Below are 20,910 nucleotides of genomic sequence, written 5' to 3' on the forward strand. Positions count from 1 at the left end.
CCGGAGCCTCTGGTGATGGAGGACCTAGAGTCGCTGATGAGTCAGATCAACAACTGGAACTTCCCCATCTTTAGCATGGTGGAGAGGACCCAGGGCAAGTGCGGCCGCATCCTCAGTCAGGTGAGACCGAGGGGACCCCACCCAACACCCCCTTAAGCCTGTTAGTCAGCAGACAGCCATCAGGGGCTACACAAGACCAGGGGAGTGAGCTCCTGAGCCAGACACAGACCCAACCACAAAGGGCCTCTCAGTGCCTGGAGGGCTACATCTATCCCTCTGTCTGTTTGTCTGTCTGCCAAACTGTCTTTTTGTCTGTCTGTTCATCTGTCTGTCTCTCTGCACAACTGTGTGTCTGTCTGCCCAACTATATGTCTGTCTGTCTATCTGTCTGTCTGTCTGGCCATCTGTCTGTATGTCTGCCCAACTGTCTGTCTGTCTATCTGTCTGACCTGATGTGTTTGTTTTCCTGCCCTAGATCTCCTACAGGCTGTTCGAGGACACGGGACTCTTTGAGATCTTCAAGATTCCGGTACCAGAGTTCATGAACTACTTCCATGCCCTGGAGAGTGGCTACAGAGACATCCCCTGTGAGTGACTCGGGGGGGGGTGTACATCTAGTACAGTTCAGATTGTAGCCACTAGAGGATGCCACACTACTGATCCAGGCAGAAGTCATTATTTTTTTTTAATTTTTTTATTTTTCCCTGGATATCCTGAAGGGCAACTGCTGTTTGACCAGCTGCTGTCAATTTGACTTTTATTTTAGTTTTTTTAACCATTGTTCAGTTTATTTTTAGTCTCCGATTTAACCTAAACATGAAACTCACTCTTAATACTCACTCAATGTTAATTTCCTTTCAAACAAACTGTGCATGTGGAGCAAATGTAGCTACTTTGTGGAAAACTCACAGCAATCTTTCTAGGAATCGCATTTGATGTCATTTTTTTCTACTTGAAGCTGACAGCCAGGTATCCAGCAAGCAGATTTTCAAAGAGACTATTTTCCCTGCAATGAAATCAATCCCACTCCTCTCTGGAAAGTGTTGTCTTTGGAAGAGTAGAAGGGTCATCACCCTCCGCCAGAGAATCTGGCGGGCCCAGAGCAGGCTCTGAATGCTCCATACTCACGATAGCATCCTGAAAACTGCTTTGGATGGGGGCGATTTGTAATTGTTTGCGTTTGATGTATTACAATTTCAGCTCTTTTTTGCAGTACAATACAAAATTTCATCAAAAAAGGTTGTCCCTATTGGGCACAAGGCAGTATGATAAACTACAGTGTGTTAGCACTTATCTGGAAGGTTTGATGTATCTGCAGTGTTTGTGCAATTCTTACAAATTTGCTGAACTAGTTGTTCGCTCTCTAACGTACTCATTTTAATGGTTTGGGATATTTTTTGCTGACCTGGTTTTGGGAGTAAAGGGTTTTGTGGCAAAACCTAAAACAGTATCATGTCGCCCTCTGGTGGCCATATGAGTAACCACAGCATCCCCACTCTCGTCTCTGATAGACCACAACCGGATCCATGCCACAGACGTGCTGCATGCCGTGTGGTACCTCACCACGCAGCCAGTGCCTGGCCTGCCCAGTCTCCTCCCTGACCACAGCTCTGCCAGCGACTCTGGTACGTGTGCTCCACCCTGCCCCCTGGGAGTGATTGGGGATATTACACTCTAGTTTGGTTTTGCAAAGAATTTCCGTAGTTGAACCCAAAGAGTTTGAACATGGGACATGTTTCCCTCTCCATCTCTTAAACATCCAGCCACATCTCTTAGTCAACATCATGCCATCATATATGCAGAGCTGCCAACTCTCACACATTCAGATTGAGATTCATTCATTTGATTGGCTCCACACATGCAATTGAATGTGTGAGGGTTGGCAGCTCTGTGTATGACTTTGCATGTTATTCATATGCCAGACATATTCCTGTGTACCCCTAACCTTGCCTGGCTTTAAGAATGCACATGCAGTTGGACTGAAGTGTCTTTGTCAGCTTTCTTCCACCCCCCATGTCCCTCGTAGGGCCACACATTCTCCACTTACTGAACCACCTCACGACTGTTTTTAGCAACTCAATTTATATGTCCAGCTGTCTTTACTTAGGGGAGATTAGCCTATCTGTGCTGGAATCTGCTGCATATATATATATATATATATATATATATATATATATATATTAGGGGTGTGAATCTCTCATGTAAAAGACGATACGATTTGCATCTAGATACATGGGCACGATTCGATACAAGAAAAGATACATGTTTGTAAAAAATGATTCAGTACGATTCGATGCGATGCGATTTGATGCAATTCGATGATTGCATTCAATCTTGGAAAGCATTCTGAATGATTTTTTTATCATTTGCTCATGGTGCACATTAATTTTATATTATCAATTATCATGGTCATGGTTGTGAATTAGTCAAAAAAAATGTGTGAATATGATTATCTAAACTGAGGTTTGTTTCATATACTGTATTGAAATGAAAAAAGAATAGTCTACATTTCAGTCAAACGCAGCAGCCAAATAAAACATAAAAATACATTTTTATAGACTTTATAGATCTTTCACAGATTTTATAGAGTTATATCTGATTGTTTTCAGCCCTGTTGAGGTAAGACAATACCAAAATAAAAGTGCTTAAAAAACTCTTGGCCTTTTCTCATATAGCCTAGCCTACCCAACAAAAATAAAATAGGCCTACAAATCAATGAACTCTCTGGGCTTATTTTGTTCCAACAGTAGACCTAATGCAGAAACCAATAATGCCACAAGTCTGAGTGAATATGAACAAAATCATTGGCTAATAATTTGTGCATCGTTTTAGCAGCAAGGGCCAAATTATTATTTAACATTAAAGGAACCGTATGTAAGAAATGTATTTCAATTAATCATAAAATGGCCCTGATATGTCATAGACATTAAGAAATCATATTCATTTCAAATACTTATATCACTGACAACAGTAGTCCGGCCAGGATATTGTCGTTTAAAAAGTGAAGTTGCAGCCCTCAACTGATGTTTATGTTGTCATGTTGTGTTTTGGCCTGATGCGCCACCGTCCACCTATCTACTTATCACAAAGTCAGTAGTGTTTCGGCATCCGGGTTGCCAGCTCTACCAGTCAGAGGGGAGGGGAAGGGGATACAGCGCTCTACAGTAATTTGAAAGTGATTGTAGTACCAGCTTTTGCCACAATCTTACATACGGTTCCTTTAAGGAAATCCCTTCATCAAAGGTAAGGCTACTCTACAGACTATCGTTGCTGTTTAGGAATGCTATAAGTGTTTAATTTCGCGCTGGATTTCGAAAAACAAAAGCCGACCGAGTGCAAGTTGTCACATGCTTAAGTTGCAGTAGATGTGGGTAATGAGGTCATTTGACAACTCTGGGCAATGAATGTAACCAAAAACGAACTGCATTACCCACAATTCCGTTACCCGCGATAGTTTCAAAACCGGAAGTGGGATATGTACGCTGCTTGGAACGTAAATGAGAGTCTGAGCGAGCAGAAAACGTTGTTAACCGATTCATAACAAGTAAATCGATATAACGACCGGTTCATTTCAGTTTTTTTCCGATACGGGGCTTCACGTATCGATGTAGCCGTATCTTACACGTTAAAAACGGATACCGATACGTATCGGTTAATCTTTACACCCCTAATATATATATATATATATATATATATATATATATATATATATCATTAGCTGCATTACAGCACCACATAGCTTAGCCATGCTGCAAACACTGTCCTCGTCTGTTGACTGACCTTCTGATGCTGATGATGACCAACGATCTGGTGTCTTGTTTCCGAAGACTCGGACAGCGGCATCACCCATAGTCACATGGGCTACTTGCTGTCTAAGACATACCCGGCCTCGGAGGAGGGCTACGGGTGCCTGTCGGGCCTCATCCCCGCACTGGAGCTGATGGCGCTGTACGTGGCGGCAGCCATGCACGACTATGACCACCCCGGCAGGACCAACGCCTTCCTGGTGGCCACCAGCGCCCCCCAGGTGAGAGGGGAGCTCCTGGGAAGGGAGAGTTATGGGAGAGGAAAAGCCGTGGACCAGCATGTGTCAGCTCTTTATGAATAAAAAACACACAAGTGTGGCAGTGTCCAGAGTCATTCAGGACCATGGGGATGTGTGGAGGATGACCTCAGTCAGGACGCTCATGGTGAATCAAGTGTTCAGAGACACATGAGAGCTGCAAAAGTGTGCGTTGCAGAGTGTACTGTGGTGTGTGTTGCAGTGTGTACTGTGGTGTGTGTTGCAGAGTGTACTGTGGTGCGTTGCAGTGTGTAATGTGGTGTGTGTTGCAGTGTGTACTGTAGTGCGTTGCAGAGTGTACTGTGGTGTGTGTTGCAGAGTGTACTGTGGTGTGTGTTGCAGAGTGTACTGTGGTGTGCGTTGCAGTGTGTACTGTGGTGAGTGTTGCAGTGTGTATTGTGGCATTGCAGTGTGTACTGTGGTGTGCGTTGCAGTGTGTACTGTGGTGTGCGTTGCAGTGTGTATTGTGGCGTTGCAGTGTGTACTGTGGTGTGTGTTGCAGTGTGTACTGTGGTGTGTGTTTGCAGTGTGTACTGTGGTGTGTGTTGCAGAGTGTACTGTGGTGTGTGTTGCAGAGTGTACTGTGGTGTGTGTTGCAGAGTGTACTGTGGTCTTCTCTATTGTATATTCCCTTTGTGCATCTTCCCCTCCCCTGTTCAGGCTGTGCTGTACAATGACCGCTCTGTTTTGGAGAACCATCACGCTGCCGCCGCCTGGAACCTCTTCCTGTCCCACCCTGAGTACAACTTCCTGGGGAACCTCAACCACGTGGAGTTCAAGCGCTTTCGCTTCCTGGTCATTGAGGCCATCCTCGCCACTGACCTGAAGAAGCACTTTGACTTCCTGGCTGAGTTCAATGCCAAGGTGCAGTAATCCACAAACCAAGTACATCCCAGACTAACACACTACTCTGTAAAGACTAGTGTTAATTTCGTCAGACGAGACGAGAGAAAATATGTTCGTCAACGACCTTTTTTTTTCATGACTAAGAGGAGACGATGACGAGACGGCAGTAATGTCCTGAAACACTGACTAAGACTATCTTAAGATGCATTATTGTTGATGAAAAAAGACGAGACTAAAATGTTTTGCATGAAATAAAAACTAAGATAAAATCTCGTCTACAAAATGAGAAGACAGAATATCTAGCTGTGTTCAAAATATTCCGAATTAGTTTATACACAACAGCTTTCCTGTAGGCTAGTCTACCCTGTGGCTGCAACACGAAACTACATGGAAAAAGAACACGGCAAGCTAACTACCTAAGCTTTATGCCACAATGCTACTTGCCCAGAAGTTGAAGCTTCTCTCAAACAAATTAACATCCCCCAGAATGTCCATACGAAAATGTTCATCATGTAATGTCAACTATTTTACTAGTTAGACTGATGATGCAAAGTTTGCTAGCAAGTAAGCTAATATGGAAAGTTCGCTAGCCAGTTAGCTATGGCTAAGACGGAGAGTTTGTTTGGGGAATGTGTTGTGTTTGGGCGCATATCGCCATCTAGCGTGGCGGAGTAAAACATTAATACTTGGGTCTACGACAGTGTTTCTCAAACTTTTTCAGAAGAAGGACCACTTAACTAACCCTAGCTAAAAAAAAAAAAAAGATTAGACCTACTTCAACAGTATATTAGTCTACACAATAGGCCTACTCACTGAACTACCTTGCTTATTGTCTTTGCACTTTGCAATATTGAACCAACTTGTATGTAAATCCAAACAGTTCTGCAACACTGTCTATGTAAGATATGTTTAAATCATACAGTATGAATCCTCCGTCACAATAAGCAAACAACTAATTTATATTATATTTTACCACGTCTGCTCGCGGACCACTTGGGATAGCTTGCGGACCACCAGTGGTCCCCGGACCACACTTTGAGAAACACTGGACTACGAATATCATGACAGTGGTCCAGTCAAATCTATGGTCAAATCCCAGCCGAGCTATAACTGTAGCCTAACTAAAATGACTAAAGATACCTTTAGTTTTCTTTTGACTAAAACTAGACTAAAATGACAAGACTTTTAGTCGACTAAAACTTGACTAACAAAAATGATATTTGAATGACTAAATATGACAAAGACTAAAAAGGACATTTCGTCACAAGACTAAGACTAAGACTAAATTAAAAATAGGTGACAAAATTAACACTAGACAATAGGCAACACAAACGGGCCCAGTAGCATAGATACAGGGGCCCAGATTTAAATGATGGGCAAACAGCAAAGTCTTAAAGGTTGTATCAGCGATTGCAGGCCCAAAAAAAACGCCCAAGCTTAAATGCATTTAAAAAAAACGTGTCTCTGTAGGCAGCCTAGGCTCTGAGATCTGCACACAAAAACAATTGCTGACAACAAGTGTTGCCAACCACTCAAAGGCAAAATAAAGTGTTCCAACCAATAACCGACAAGATGCGTGTTCAGGAGAGTCAATTGCACAGGAGGGAGGGGGAGGGAGTAGCGAGCTAGCTCTCTGTTTTGTTTGAACGTCAACAGAAGTGACATTACCCCGCCATCGCTGATACAACCTTTATGTCCAGCTAAAGCTAATTTAGTATCTAGGCAAAATCAGTTTGCTAATTGAACACCATGGACAAGACTGCTTAACCACATTGATGAGACAACTCAATGCTCCCTCATCACACAATAGAGTCCCGAAGTGTGACGTAGCGTTTCCATGACGGCAGAATCACTGGATCTAAACAAACTTTCGAAGTGGCATAAATAGCATTGAATGTAATAATAATATGTTCTAGCTAATAAAAATAAATATATCCATTTCAACGTGTTTTACCTGCTAGGCAGCAGCTTAGCCACATAACACGGATTCCCTGGCAGGTGTAATAGAAAGAAACAAAATTCCAGTGGATAGTTCCCGTCTTCTCAAAGACTGACGGCTGTTAAAAGCGACGTTTTTTGCCAAAAAAATAAAGTCAAAACACGTCCGTGAATATAAAGATTTTAACCGCATGCTGTAAAGGTACATGCAGGTCTCTTTTACGGAGGAAACCCATGCTAAAATAAAACTCTGTAGTCACGAATTTGATTGTGTTGGTATGAATATATGTTGTAGTATGTGATTCCTACAGTGTAAAAAAAATATACTAACGTCTAGAAACGTTGTAAAATTATTGAAATAGATTAAGAAAGCCACCGTTATGGTGATTTCTAATGGTAGATTGATTTGTTTAGATCCAGTGAAATTGCTGCCTGGCAACGCTACGTCATGGCTTCGGTACTCTATAGACCCTTTCAAGAGAGTTCCATTATCAGCATCATAGTTGGCCCCACAAGGCTTCCGTTTTAACATTCCATATGTTATCTTAATGTAGAGGAAGTAGATTGGGAACCAAATAGAATGTTCAAGCATTGTTTTTGTTTTTATTGTTGAAAGGGTCTATACCACACAATATCTACAGTTCATATGTGAGACGTTTGCTCGTTGATAGATTTTGTACTTCGTCCACCATTTGAATTAGGCCCCACAGACTGGCTTTATGGCTGTTCTCACTTCCACAGTGAGTCTTGTACATGTGAATAACTTAATATGAAAATATATCCATATGTAAAAATGATGCAAATCATGTAAATTTCTCTGCCAGTCTGTCAAACATAATTCAATTGACCCAGTTAACTCTCAGATTAGAAAGCTTTCAAAGTGATTCTGGATCACAGTTAGTGGGTTCAGCATAGATATGTTTCTGCAGACTTGTCTATGGTCTGAGACGTTAATATCTGTGGTAGGCACCTGGTCTTTCATTCTGCCAACATGAGGTTCCCCTCAGCTTTTAAAACTTAAGGGCAATTAATGTGCTCTAATTGTCCTTCTATAGCATTAGACTAAACAGTGTTTATTCAAGGATTAGCTTGAGCAGCTTCACATTCTCAGTCTCTGTCTTTTCCCAATCCTATCTCTCTGTCTCTCTCTCTTTCCCCTCCCCCCTCTCTCTCTCCCTTTCCTCTTCCTCTCTATATATTTCTTTCTATCTCTCTCTCTCTCTCACTTTCCTCTTTCTCTCCCTCTCTCTCTCTCTGCTGGACCACTGCACCCTGTTGACCTTTTCTTTCCTGGAACCATGTAAGCTTTCACTGAAATGTGAGAAGGACACATGATTGGCGATTAATGAAAGAAAATTAGGCTTTCTAGGGTCCTAGCATTTTTTTCATATTCACTTAACAATTAGCATTTTCTCGGAAAGCACTTCGGTCCTGAATCATTCCACTGTTGATTCTCTATGGTGCATTCAGGTCAATGTATTGTGCCGATTATACCATGAGCAGGGATGTAGTGGAGGCTAAATGCAAGTAATCGCAGTTTATCCACCTCTGAAATTTCAAAAATAGAGTTTGTCAACCTCTTATTAGAGTTTATCCCCCTCTCAAAAGAGTTTATTCACCAATTGCAACTAATACCACTGATATTGTTATAAACACTGGACAATAACCTCCACCATCATCAAACATGTTCTGAAAAATCTGATACCACACGGTGCAGTCCACTTCACAGAATTCATAGTTGACCCAAGTTTTATTTTACCACTACATCCCTGACTATGAGAGTTTCAAGTTTTGCTGTTTGTTTAGCCACTGATTGTGAGCGTGTTACATGTGTTTCTTTAATACCTCGGACAATGGTGTCGCTTTTTAGGCAATCACGTGACGCAAGTGGGAATGTGGGCTAGGCTTAATCTGGACCTGCATTAACAGGAAAAGCTGCTGGACTCAGGGAAGAAACATTGGAACCAACATTAGCTTCTCTCACATTCTCTCCTCATTAATGTGTTGACAACCAATATTTATCAGATGTCTTGCAAATCTGTTGCAAACTAAATATCTGCAACTGTTCTAAGATATGCAAAGGGATGCTATTTAAAGAAAAGCCTTTATTGTGTCAAAACACTTGTGTTTTAACAGCAGTTGAGGCTGATGGAAACTGCATTTATAAACAAACATCATGACAAGAGTGTAAGAAAGGAAAGTGAAGAAATGCTGCTACCTAACTGCATCGTGCCCGCCTTACTTCAGTTTACACCTCGACGAGGTGAACTCGACGAGTAACAAACAAACTTATTTCTAATTGATTGTCATTCAACAGGTGGGCCATGATGTAGGCACAGGTATCAATTGGTCCAACGAGAATGACAGACTCCTGGTTTGCCAAATGTGCATCAAGTTAGCTGACATCAATGGACCTCTCAAGTGCAAGGACCTTCACCTGCAATGGACGCAAGGAATCGTCAATGAGTTCTACGAACAGGTAAAACACTGTAAAAGGAATACTCTGGAGCCATGCCATTTGCACTATCATTATAAGCCATTTCATTATAAATGCAAAAACAGTCTAGCTCAAAACTCCCGCAGTTAACACACTGTTCCAAACTCATTATTATCCATATATAGACAGTAGGTTGCTTCCAAGATTATTCCTTTAAGTCCACTCTGTCTGCGTCATACGCTGTTGCAATACGCCACATGAAGACTATAAGAGCCACCGTATATTGGGATAAGTGAGTTGCCATCACAGCAGCCTCTGCACAGCGAGAGCATAAAGGCTCCCTGTGGTGCTCTGCATAGTGCCACTTTGACAGATCTTTTTTGACACCTCTAACTGCCACATTGTGTGTACTGTATGCATGCGGTGCAGGATTCTCAAGGTAAAACAGTTAAGCCATTTTTGTCATCCTTGATTTTGAAGCACTGAGAAAATAAAAGAGAACAGAAGGCTGAACCAATCATAGCGAGACAGCTATTTCTCTCTCTCCTTTTTTCTCTTTCTGCTGGAGCAGAGGAGAGAATTTCCCCTCACCTCTTCAGAGGAGGCTCATTCACTTGTTGTTTCCTCCTCCTTGTCGCTGTGAAGCAGGAGCAACGTTTGATTGTCATGGCTGTGCACCCTGCACACAATTACACAGAGCGAGATAACAGCCTGAATGTCACAGCGATAGAACAGGCCCCAAATGAACATTCTGTATGTTTCATGACTGAAATCCTCTCCTACAGATAAGAGATACACATAATATACTCTGTGTAATATGTATGTATGTATATATATATATATATATATATATATATACTGGAATTCTTTTTAAAATCAGACGATAGAGAGATATGGATGCAAATTGTATGTATTTTTAATGCATAAAAATTATATGATAGTGTTGAAAATGGATGTTTGTGGAAAATAAGAGGCATGTGCTAAATAGTTAGTGGTCCACAGTAGTTTACTACTAGGCAGATTCATAGCATGGTAGCATCCACTTTCTAAGCCAACACATGTGTAATATTAACAGCTGTTTTGATTAGTTTAGATTGATTTATAAGATAATATATGATTGATTAAGCAAGGGGCAGTTTAATCATACAGGAAATTATCATTTCAGTTCACAAAATGACATGCATGCATTTGCACTGCAATGGAATATATTATAACTTAAATCAGTGATAGCTGTATTAAATATGTAGGTTGCCAATTAGTCCATATGAACCCAAATGAATGGGTGCAGGGTATTTGAGAAAAGAAAGAGACATTCTGGAGAATGTGAACACACAGTGAGGTGAAGCACACGACGACACACGACTAATCCCAATGCAGTGAGCTGCCTGCTACAGCTGCGCTTGTGGAGCAGTGAGGGGTTAGGTGCCTTGCTCAAGTGCACTTCAGCTGATCCTACTGGTCGGGGTTCGAACCAGACAGCTATTGGTGTTGGGATGTTATAGATCTCAAGGGCAGTCAGTGTTTAATTCGCTAGCCAGGGGCCTCATTTATAAAGCGTTCTTACGCACAGATTTGATCTTAGACCGTGCGTGCGCTCAAATCCATGCCAACGCTCAGATTTATAAAAACCGTCTTTGACGTGGAAAAGTGCTTATCTCCACGTCAGGTTCAAACTTGACGTACGACCATTGCCTTGTGGTAATGCCGGGGTACTGCAAGTAATCTGAGGTCTAAGTGCGATGCATTTTCAAAATTCCAAGACCAACGATATCATGTCTTTCTTTGCCATATGCATGATCAATATCAGAAGATTTTTAAAGACGTTTTTGGACGCAGCTTAATGTTTCATGGTTTGGCATAAAACTGCTAATGAGAACTATAGCCCACTTAAGAAAGTGAAAAGACGTATAGCTTACTTATTTCACAATATCTAAAAAAAACCCACCAAGACCTATGATAGAATAATTGAAACATTCTTACAGGTGATCTAGTATATTTAGTGTTCTCACCAATCTAATATTGACCATCAAATGTCCAATTGCCCTCGTTTAGGAGAGGAAGGCATTCAAAAAGGCAATCGAACAGTTTGATAATGTTGGAGGTTATTGTGCAGTATTGGGAATATAGGATAGTATTTGATCATACAGTTTTGAATGTTAAAAGTGAATACACTTTTTTGAGAGGTGGATAAACTCTAATAAGAGGTGGGTAGGCTTAAACTCTATTTCTGAAATTTCAGAGGTGGATAAACTGCGTTTACTCGCGTTTAGCCTCCACTGCATCCTAATTTGCGCTCATAGGCCTATTCCCAGCGTCGTAACAGAAATAGTGTTAATTTCGTCAGACGAGACTAGAGAAAAAATGTTCGTCAACAACCTTTTTTTCCATGACTAAGACGAGACGATGACAAGACTGCACTAATGTCCTGAAACACTGACTAAGACTATCTTAAGATGCATTATTGTTGACGAAAAAAGACGAGACTAAAATGTTTTGCATGAAATAAAAACTAAGATAAAATCTCTCTTCATTTTCGTCTAAAAAATGAGAAGCCAGAATAGCTGTTACGTTTTCAAAATATTCCGAATGAGTTCATGGTTCATGCGCGCCAGCTTTCCTGTAGGCTAGTCTACGTGCTGTTGCTGCAACTAGACATTCTCTGCTGCAACCCTGTACGAAACTACATGGAACAAGAACACCGGAGATTTCTGCCAGAGTTAGCAAGCTAACTACCTAGGCATTAGGCCACAATGCTACATACCCAGAAGCTGAAGCTTCTCTCATACATATACAGATTAACATCCCCCAGAATGTCCATACGAAAATTTTCAGCAAGTAATGTCAACTATTTAACTAGTTACACTGATGATGCAAAGTTTGCTAGCAAGTAAGCTAATATGGAAAGTTAAGCTAGCAAGTTAGTTAAGATAGAGAGTTTGTGTTGCATTTGGTATATTGCCATCTAAGCGTGGCGGAGTAAACATTCATACTTGAGTCTAAGACAGTGTTTCTCAAACTTTTTCAGATGAAGGACCACTTAACTAATCAATAAAAAGAAATGCACGGACTACCTAGCTAAAAACAATTAAAAATAGACCTAGCAGTATATTAGCCTACACAATACTCACTGAACCACCTTGCTTATTGTCTTTGCACTTTGCTTAATTGTGTCAGAGGATTCATATGATTTAAACTGGCATATCTGACATAGACAGTGTTGTAGAACTGTTTGAATTTACATACAAGTTGGTTCAATATTGCAAACAACTCATCTATATTATATTTTACCAGGTCTGCTCGTGGACCACTTGGGATAGCTTATGGACCACCAGTGGTCCCCAGACCACACTTTGTGAAACACTGGTCTCACTTAAGATCATGACAGTGGTCCAGTCAAATCTTTTACTGTCTATGGTCAAATCCCAGCCGAGCTATAACTGTAGCTCGACTTACCTGTGCATGTAAACATACTGACTGACTGAAATAATTTGTTATAAAAAAAAGACTGAAATGTTTTGACTAAAACTGACTAAGATAGCTTTAGTTTTCTTTTGACTAAAACTAGACTAAAATTACGAGACTTTTAGTTGACTAAAACTTGACTAACAAAAATGATATTTCAATGACTAAATATGACAAAGACTAAAAAGGACATTTCGTCACAAGACTAAGACTAAGACTAAATTAAAAATAGGTGACAAAATTAACTAAACAGAAAGGTAATATTTGACCGTAAGCTATACAATGTAGGCTATAGATATTTCATTTTTGAGAGGTGGATAAACTCTAATAAGAGGTGGGTAGGCCTAAACTCTATTTCTGAAATTTCAGAGGTGGATAAACTGCGTTTACTCGTGTTTAGCCTCCACTACATCCTAAATTGCGCTCATAGGCCTATTCCCAGCTTCGTAACAGAAAGGTAATATTTGACTGTAAGCTATACAATGTAGGCTATAGATATTTTATATCATATAGGCCTATAGCCTACACAACCAAGGGACGGAAGTTATCCTCTGAAAGCAGGGCATCTTCATATTTAGTGTTGCGTCGGAGTTGCGTAAAGAGGTGCAGAGCGCGCACCTGTTTGCTTTTTTTGACTGGCAGTGCCCAAGATCAGATGACAATACGTGAGTTGAATAATGTAGGATAAAATATAAAGGTAAGCCTAAAGCAAACAATAAAGGACAATGTTTAAGCCATTGGACATTATTGAAAGAAAATGATAGCAAAGATATGCAGAATGAATGAAAAATGACCGGCGAACTAGGCTACTTTTTCTGAAAAAACATAGCCTACCCTACTAGAAACGTTAAGCCTACATGACATATCACGCTTATAATTTAGTCCTCTGTTTTGTAGGCTAAATCAGCATATTACCCTGGGTCATATTGGAAACGTACAGTAGCCTACTGTACCATAACGTATAGGATTATGCTGTAGGCCTAGAGGTCTTTCCTTCATAAGGTAGGCCTACCCAATTTTTTAGGCCTAAACATACTAAATGTTGATTATTCACATTACTGAAAGCAAAAGGAATGAAAGCGAGCAGAGGACAATGGACATGGATGCATACGATCTTTTTCCAGAAAGCTTTTCTGGAAAAAAACATAATTAGGCTAGTTAAGCTATTCGAACTGACGCATATAGGCTAGTTAACATCAGATGGCATAGGCTAGGCCTATACTAATGTTTTTAATATATAATTTTACATACTATAGGCTACAGCTTTTAGGCCATTGATTTCATTAAAACATATGCTAATGATATTGATGAGGGGGTGTTTACAAGGCGGAGACCTAAAACCATCCTGCTGCGCACAAATTGACGTTCATTTGTGATTTATAATGGGCACACCTGGAAGGGTGGCGTACGCACGTTTTTTTGTGCGTACGTTCGTTTTCTCTGAATCACATGTACGATCATTTCAGAAATGATCTAAGATCAAATGAAGGATGATTTCTACGCAACACTTATAAATGAGGCCCCAGGTCTTTAAGACCCAGCAAAAGCCTAGTTCCGTAGCAATGAGGACCAGAGTGAATGTGATGCTTGAGGGGCGCCAGGCAACCAAGTCGGCGAATCAGTGATCGCCACACACTGATTGCATGGCTTGCCTGATTGCCCGACGACCTTGAAATCACCATAGGCTCCTCCAAGCCCTACCTATCTAAGACATTCTAAGAGAATATGCACTATTGTGGTTGCTCAACGTATAACGTGTATATGAATAATGCATGCCGTGACCTGTAACGAGCATCAGGTCTAATGTGATCTGACCTGAGGGGGAGGAAGGAGAGAGAGGAAACATACTAAAAACACACTACCACTGTGGAGGGCTGCTTTAATAGAAATCCCGCTGTTTTGTGACAGTAGTATGTCTGTGGCAGTCACAGCCCCACTGACTCTTTAATAGAAATCCTGCTGTGTTTTGTGACAGTAGTATGTCTGTGGCAGTCACAGCCCCACTGACGCTTTAATAGAAATCCTGCTGTGTTTTGTGACAGTAGTATGTCTGTGGCAGTCACAGCCCCACTGACGCTTTAATAGAAATCCTGCTGTGTTTTGTGACAGTAGTATGTCTGTGGCAGTCACAGCCCCACTGACGCTTTAGTAGAAATCCTGCTGTGTTTTGTGACCGTGTGGCTGTGGCAGTCACAGCTCCACTGACAGGAAGTAGCGCACCTTGTTTTGTGACCGTATGTCTGTGGCAGTCACAGCTCTACTGACAGGAAGTAGCACACCTTGTTTTGTGACTGTATGTTTGTGGCAGTCATAGCTCTACTGACAGGCTGTAGCGCACCTTGAAGAGTCTGTCCTTGACACACGTCATTGTGAGGCTCTGGAAGGAGAAAATGGCAAAGTCTTGCAGTCTGAGAGAGACGAGTGATAGGAAGAACACACACACACACACACACACACACACACACGTCCTTCATGCTCATCTGCTGCAATCATATTCTGAACCCCCCACTCCTTTGCTTAATATTCAATTCAGGCAGTGAACAAGAAAAAAAAAAAAATCTCATCTAGCTCCAGCTACTGTACTTCAGAAGCGTCTTTTCATTCATTTTCTGTGCGTCTGCCCCCACCGTGCACAACATGATGGCGCGCCAGTGACAACTCCAGCTGTTGCCATAGTGACCAAGGGGACCTTGCTGAAGTTGTGGTCCATGTACATCCATCCTTGATGTCACTAGCTCCGCACACTGCTGTGGTTCCTATAGACCCTTTCAAGAGAGTTCCATTATCAGCATCATAGTTGGCCCCACAAGACTTCCTTTTTAACATTCCATATGTTATCTTAATTCAGAGGAAGTAGATTGGGGCCCAAATAGAATGTTCAAGCATTGTTTTTGTTTACCTTGTTGAAAGGGTCTATACCGCCCGGCCTTCTAGAGAGGTGGATCTATCAAGTCTCCTTTCAAAATAGCCTTCACTGTGTTGTTGGATCCGCTGTACTGTGTCTCCAGATGCTCACCTTACACTTGGCTTCATCTCCTCTGTCTATGTCGACGTTAGCCACATTGCCAAACTGATACATGTTTTCACCCCAAAAGCTACCACACATCCTCAGGGCTTAAAGTTCTCAGGGCACTGATTGCGCTGGATTTCAGGCGTGGGCCAGGTCGCTTTCACAATTGAGAATAGATATGTCTATGTAACCACATCAAAAATGTCTGATAGCTTCAGGCACAGGAATTTTCTTCGCTTTAAGCAATGTACCCCCCTCCGCCTCTCCATAGGGTGATGAAGAGTCCAGCCTGGGTCTCCCCATCAGTCCCTTCATGGACCGCTCTGCCCCCCAGCTGGCCAAGCTGCAGGAGTCGTTCATCACGCACATCGTGGGGCCACTCTGCAGTTCGTATGACTCAGCCGCCCTCATACCAGGCCACTGGGTGGCGCCCCCAGGAGGCGGAGAGAAGGAGGACGGGGGGGACGGGACAGAGGCCGAGGTTCCGGCCAAGGAGGAGGAGGACATGGCGGAGGAGGAGGACATGGCGGAGGAGGAGGAGGATGACGCTTCGACCACCAGCTCCGAGGCTTCACGTAAGAGCACTGTCCACTTATGATGCGATATTTGCTTATGAGACTGCAAGCTGTATTTATTCATATGATGTAATATACTCTAAATGCAACTCCCCTCCCCCACACACACACACACTGCTTTCTGTAGCCCTGAAAATAATTAAAAGTGATCTATGTTTTCGGGTTTCTTAGTCTATTTTAGTTGCTCGCTGTTGCATGCATCTTGATTCTTAACTGAGAAAGCCTGACTGAGGTCACCTTGTTTAAGCACAAATGGACTTTGTCAAGCATGCCTGTGATTACTGCACTGATCTCATCTTGTACCCGGAGTGATTTCATGGATTTGGATTTTAATGCTATTTACACTCTCACGTGCATACTTCAGGTCAAAGTAGTGCACACTCGCTAAACAAGGGCATGCCACAGTGCAGTCCCTCTATGAGAAGTAAATCCTTGACCTCAAATGGCCTGTACGTGCACAAGACGCCATTCTTAAACTTCCTTTTTTCTTGACCTGAATTGGCCTGTCTGAGAGGCCTCTCCTGACCTTGTTTTGTCCCTGGTGTCCTTGTGTTTTTTAGAGAGCCCGGGCCCCAAGAAGAAGAAGCAGTGTCGGAAGGTGTTTTGCCAGATCACCCATCACCTGCTGGAGAACCACGAGATGTGGAAGAAGGTGATCGCCGAGGAGGAGCAGAAGGAGGAGGAGGAGCACAGTAATGACGTGCCGCTCCTCAACAACCCCGCTGAGCCAATCACCGAGGAGGAGGAGCCCGGAAGCAAGGAGGAGCCCGCCGAGGGGGAGGAGGGCCTCACCAGCCCGGAGGAGGAGGCCGTCGACTCGCCACAGCCAGAGGAGGAGACCGCCGCCGCGGAGGAGGAGGAGCAGTCCGAGGCCCCGGAGGAGTGAGCGGCTCGGGGGAGGCTGCCCCTGTTGGACGTGCCTGTTCAACTTTTACAGATTCGATGTGAGAGAGACTTCAACACATCACTTAAACGAAAGAAGACAAAACACTGTAGAGAGGAGAAAAAAAGAACCAGGGAGAGAGAGACAGAGGGAGAGAGAGAGAGGGAGAGAGAGAGAGAGGGAGAGAGAGAGAGACAAAACACTGTAGAGAGGGGAGAAGCATGTGCCTGAATGAGAAAAAAGAACCAGGAAGAGAGGGGGGGAGTCTCTCTCCTTCGGCTCTCGTCAAAGGCTTTTGGGGGAGCTGTCTTTTGTCAGGCACACTCTCTTCCTCTACTTTTTCTTCTGCGCCTTTCATAACCAAAGTCAGGCTTCTTGAGACTCTGAGAATCTGAGTCTGAGTTGGACATCATCATGCCTCATCTCCCTCTCCCTCCACCAGTGCTCTCTCTCCTGACCAGAACCTGCTGACTGTCCCCCCCCCCCCAAACTCCCCAAAACGACACTTCACAGACTTATGCAATTTTTGTAAAAGGGTAAATTATTTTGAAAAGCTGCAGCCGAGTGGCCTCCAGGCTGTGGGACCAGGTGATGAGAAGGGCCAGAGTGGGATGGGTCAGGGCAGAGGGAGCCTTCTTTTTGGTTCCATGATGGGAGCATGTCCAGTGTGCCCTGAAACCAAATTGGATAACGTCAAAGGGAAAACAAAATTAAATGTTTGCGAATTTAGACAACTACATTATGGAGGACGAAAATTAATTTCATGTTATTTTATGAGCGCGGTTTTTCAGGTTCCTCAGTGCGCTGTCTAGATTGATGACCCTCTTGTGCAGCACTGTGAAGTAGACAACGTAGACGAGCACATACTGACCTTTCGCTTTCACTGTCCATCTACCATGAGTCGTTCCAGACATTTCACCTAACGTTTAACATTTTAGTATAAAATCTGTGTGAAATTTATTTTACATATAGACCCCAAACACATAAATGATTCTCATACGTTTACCTATGGATTATTTTTGATTAGACCTTTTATTTTGGGGAGCCACATTTCTAAGCAGAAGCTTGTCATGCTGTTAGTATCCCCTGTAACATTCCTTCTGAAATATTGCATCGTAAGCTCTTGCGTCTACAGTTTCTCCACTTGTCAGGAGTCCGTCCATCTTACACTCTGTTGCTACACACACTGATGTTTCACACGTTTCATTGAACTAGGCACCCATTTTTACACTAATGACTGAAAAACTGGGATTGTCAGTGGCATTATTAGGCAAACAATAGACATACAGTACAGTGTGCAAACAGTAGCCCCTGCTCTCAGCAGAGGAGACAACGGCTGGGAAAGTAGAGAATGCTGAACCCAGAACCGGCATGGGACAGCGCTTCAGCCAGTTGTGGGATACGACCAGACGTGTGACACAGCCAACAGCCAAACCAGTGCATTTGTTAAGACCCTCACCCCACCATCCCAAATCGCTGCTTTAGAGTCCATGTTCAGTGACGATTACGATATTTTGGGACCCTGTATTAGGCTATAAATAGGCTGGTGGTGAGCCTCTCAAAGCCTTCGCACACTCGCTCTGGATGTGCTGCTGCTGCTGCTGCAGTCAAACAGCCATCTCTTTGATCAAGCACCCTTATGATGTGAATATTTTAGCACTGTGGCTCCAGTAATGCATGTCACTCATGCTGAGGCTTACGCAAGAAGAGCAGGCTGGCCTCGTTCTGCAACATCCACAGAGATCACTGATGAAGTCAGAGAGGGTGGGAGAGAGTTTACACAGAGGGGAGAGGGAAGAGAGAGGGAGAGAGGGAAGGAGAGGGAGAGGGAGGGACCTCTGCATTCTTTGTGCTTCTCTTTTTCCACTCAGACGTGTTTTTTATGAGAAAATGAAAATCTTGCTTCTTTAAATCTCGCTTCTTTACCCTCTAACGAAAGATGAAGAGAGTCAGTGTTTGTCAGAGAAACAGGTGCCAAAAATATGTCTCAGTAGATTATTCTGGCTCCAAGCTTAAGCTCCTCAAATGGGATAAAATCAGTCGTGTAGTTTCAGGTGGAATGAAACGTTAGGAACACGACGTCTTCTTCATCTTCTGACAGCCTCCTCAAAGGAGACCAGATCCCACTGAAAGTCACAAGCAGACTGTGACTATGCACCAGAGACACACATCATACTTAAAACATGAATGATGCGCACGTGATCACAGAACCCCATATCTTGGCCTGCGGAAGAGGAGGCCTTGATGGGCAGCTGGAGGGGCCGTGGCGATGGGGGTGTTTATCCTCTGAGAGCCCTTTGTTGGTTCCCTGTGTAGCCCTGTGCTGATGGAGCGGCTTGGCAGGGGAGAAAGCGTGGCCCCCTGGGAGATTTCCATTTCCATGCAAAAGGCTTATTTTCTTATGACTCACCAGAGCTCTCTTCTTGCCCTCTTTGGGATGTGTATTTGGTGCAGTATTCCGAGGTACAGACTTGCGCATTCATCCTTGCAGACACACACACACACACACACACTAACATTAAAATTAGTTTATGATGAGGAAAGCTTACAAGGTTTTATTATACCGTAACCATTTCATTTTTGGTCAACGATTCCCAGAACACTGAAACACTAGGGCACATGAAACTTGATGGGCATGTAGCCTGACTAGGCTGATACAGAATAGCAGCTTTTGGTCACCAGGGGGCCACCCCTGAATGCCACCCCCACCCAGAATGAATTGTGCCAATATCACAATGGCAGCAGTATACAATGCAAATACAGACATACATTTAAGTGTCACGTCTTGTCTTGTCACACACACACATATATACACACACACACACACACACTCTCACACTCGTAATATATAGTTGTCCTTGCATCCATTGTAAAGGAGCAAGCAAGGAACATTCTGTCCCCCCATGCAGTGTCCAGCCTCCCTCCCTCCCTCCCTCTCTCCTCCTCGGCGTGCGTTTTTAACACGCTAACACAGTGTTCTGGAGGGAAAAGACACAGCTCTGGTTTTAGCATGCCACTGTCAAGCATCCTCAAGAATCCTCGTCCTTGTGAGAGAAGAACGTTGCGTACTTTTCAAGGATAAGATGCACAGATTTATACATTCCGCCCATGAAATCTTTAGAAGGCATGCGGAAACCATCAAAGCTACACTGTGTTCCCATTGGCTCTCCCTGACCTCTGCATTGGCTATGTTTGCCCAGAGATGACAGGAAGCACCGGCCTCCTCTCCACTGCACACTCCACGCTGGCAGGGCATTGGCTAATGGTGGTACTAAGGGGTTTGAATCATTTAGTGCCTCACCATCTTCATTCAGAAACATGAATGATTCAGCCTCCGTCGCACAACATTACATAAGATCTGTTACATCCACACATCTTGGAGCTTCACATGCAAACCAAAAGCTGTTGTGACAAGTGGGCCTGCATCATTGTGTCCCATGACGAATGCATCCCATTCAATATGATTCAGTCTAAAAACGTACTCCTCACCTCACTCACAATGAACTATTCATATGTTTTGATTCAGAGATGGTCTTGTCTGTGGACAATAGGATGCATGCATTTATATTTTATCCAGTATAACTGTACTTTTGAACAATTATAGGATATACAATGGGAATTGCTTTCATTGTGGGATGGTGAAATGTTCTACAGTATCCATGGCCACTGGCCAGTTCACAGATGATGGCTCTGAAT

General features: G+C 43.0%; 1 protein-coding gene across 1 annotated transcript in view; it reads left to right on the plus strand.

The window, feature by feature from the left end:
• The window catches only part of LOC125303230 (cGMP-inhibited 3',5'-cyclic phosphodiesterase A-like), a 97,077-nt gene extending 79,020 nt beyond the window's left edge, over positions 1-18,057 (plus strand). Inside the window, exons 7-14 of the mRNA XM_048256844.1 lie at positions 1-120; positions 476-587; positions 1,512-1,625; positions 3,828-4,027; positions 4,724-4,927; positions 9,165-9,326; positions 16,028-16,331; positions 16,892-18,057. The exon at positions 1-120 is cut by the window's left edge and continues 18 nt beyond it. Coding sequence (XP_048112801.1) covers positions 1-120; positions 476-587; positions 1,512-1,625; positions 3,828-4,027; positions 4,724-4,927; positions 9,165-9,326; positions 16,028-16,331; positions 16,892-17,217 — 1,542 coding nt within the window. The 3' untranslated portion in view covers positions 17,218-18,057. The remainder of the gene's footprint in view (positions 121-475; positions 588-1,511; positions 1,626-3,827; positions 4,028-4,723; positions 4,928-9,164; positions 9,327-16,027; positions 16,332-16,891) is intronic.
• The last annotated feature ends 2,853 nt before the right edge of the window (positions 18,058-20,910 follow it).

This window comes from Alosa alosa, chromosome 11 (assembly GCF_017589495.1).
Source record: "Alosa alosa isolate M-15738 ecotype Scorff River chromosome 11, AALO_Geno_1.1, whole genome shotgun sequence".
Taxonomy (NCBI): domain Eukaryota; kingdom Metazoa; phylum Chordata; class Actinopteri; order Clupeiformes; family Clupeidae; genus Alosa; species Alosa alosa.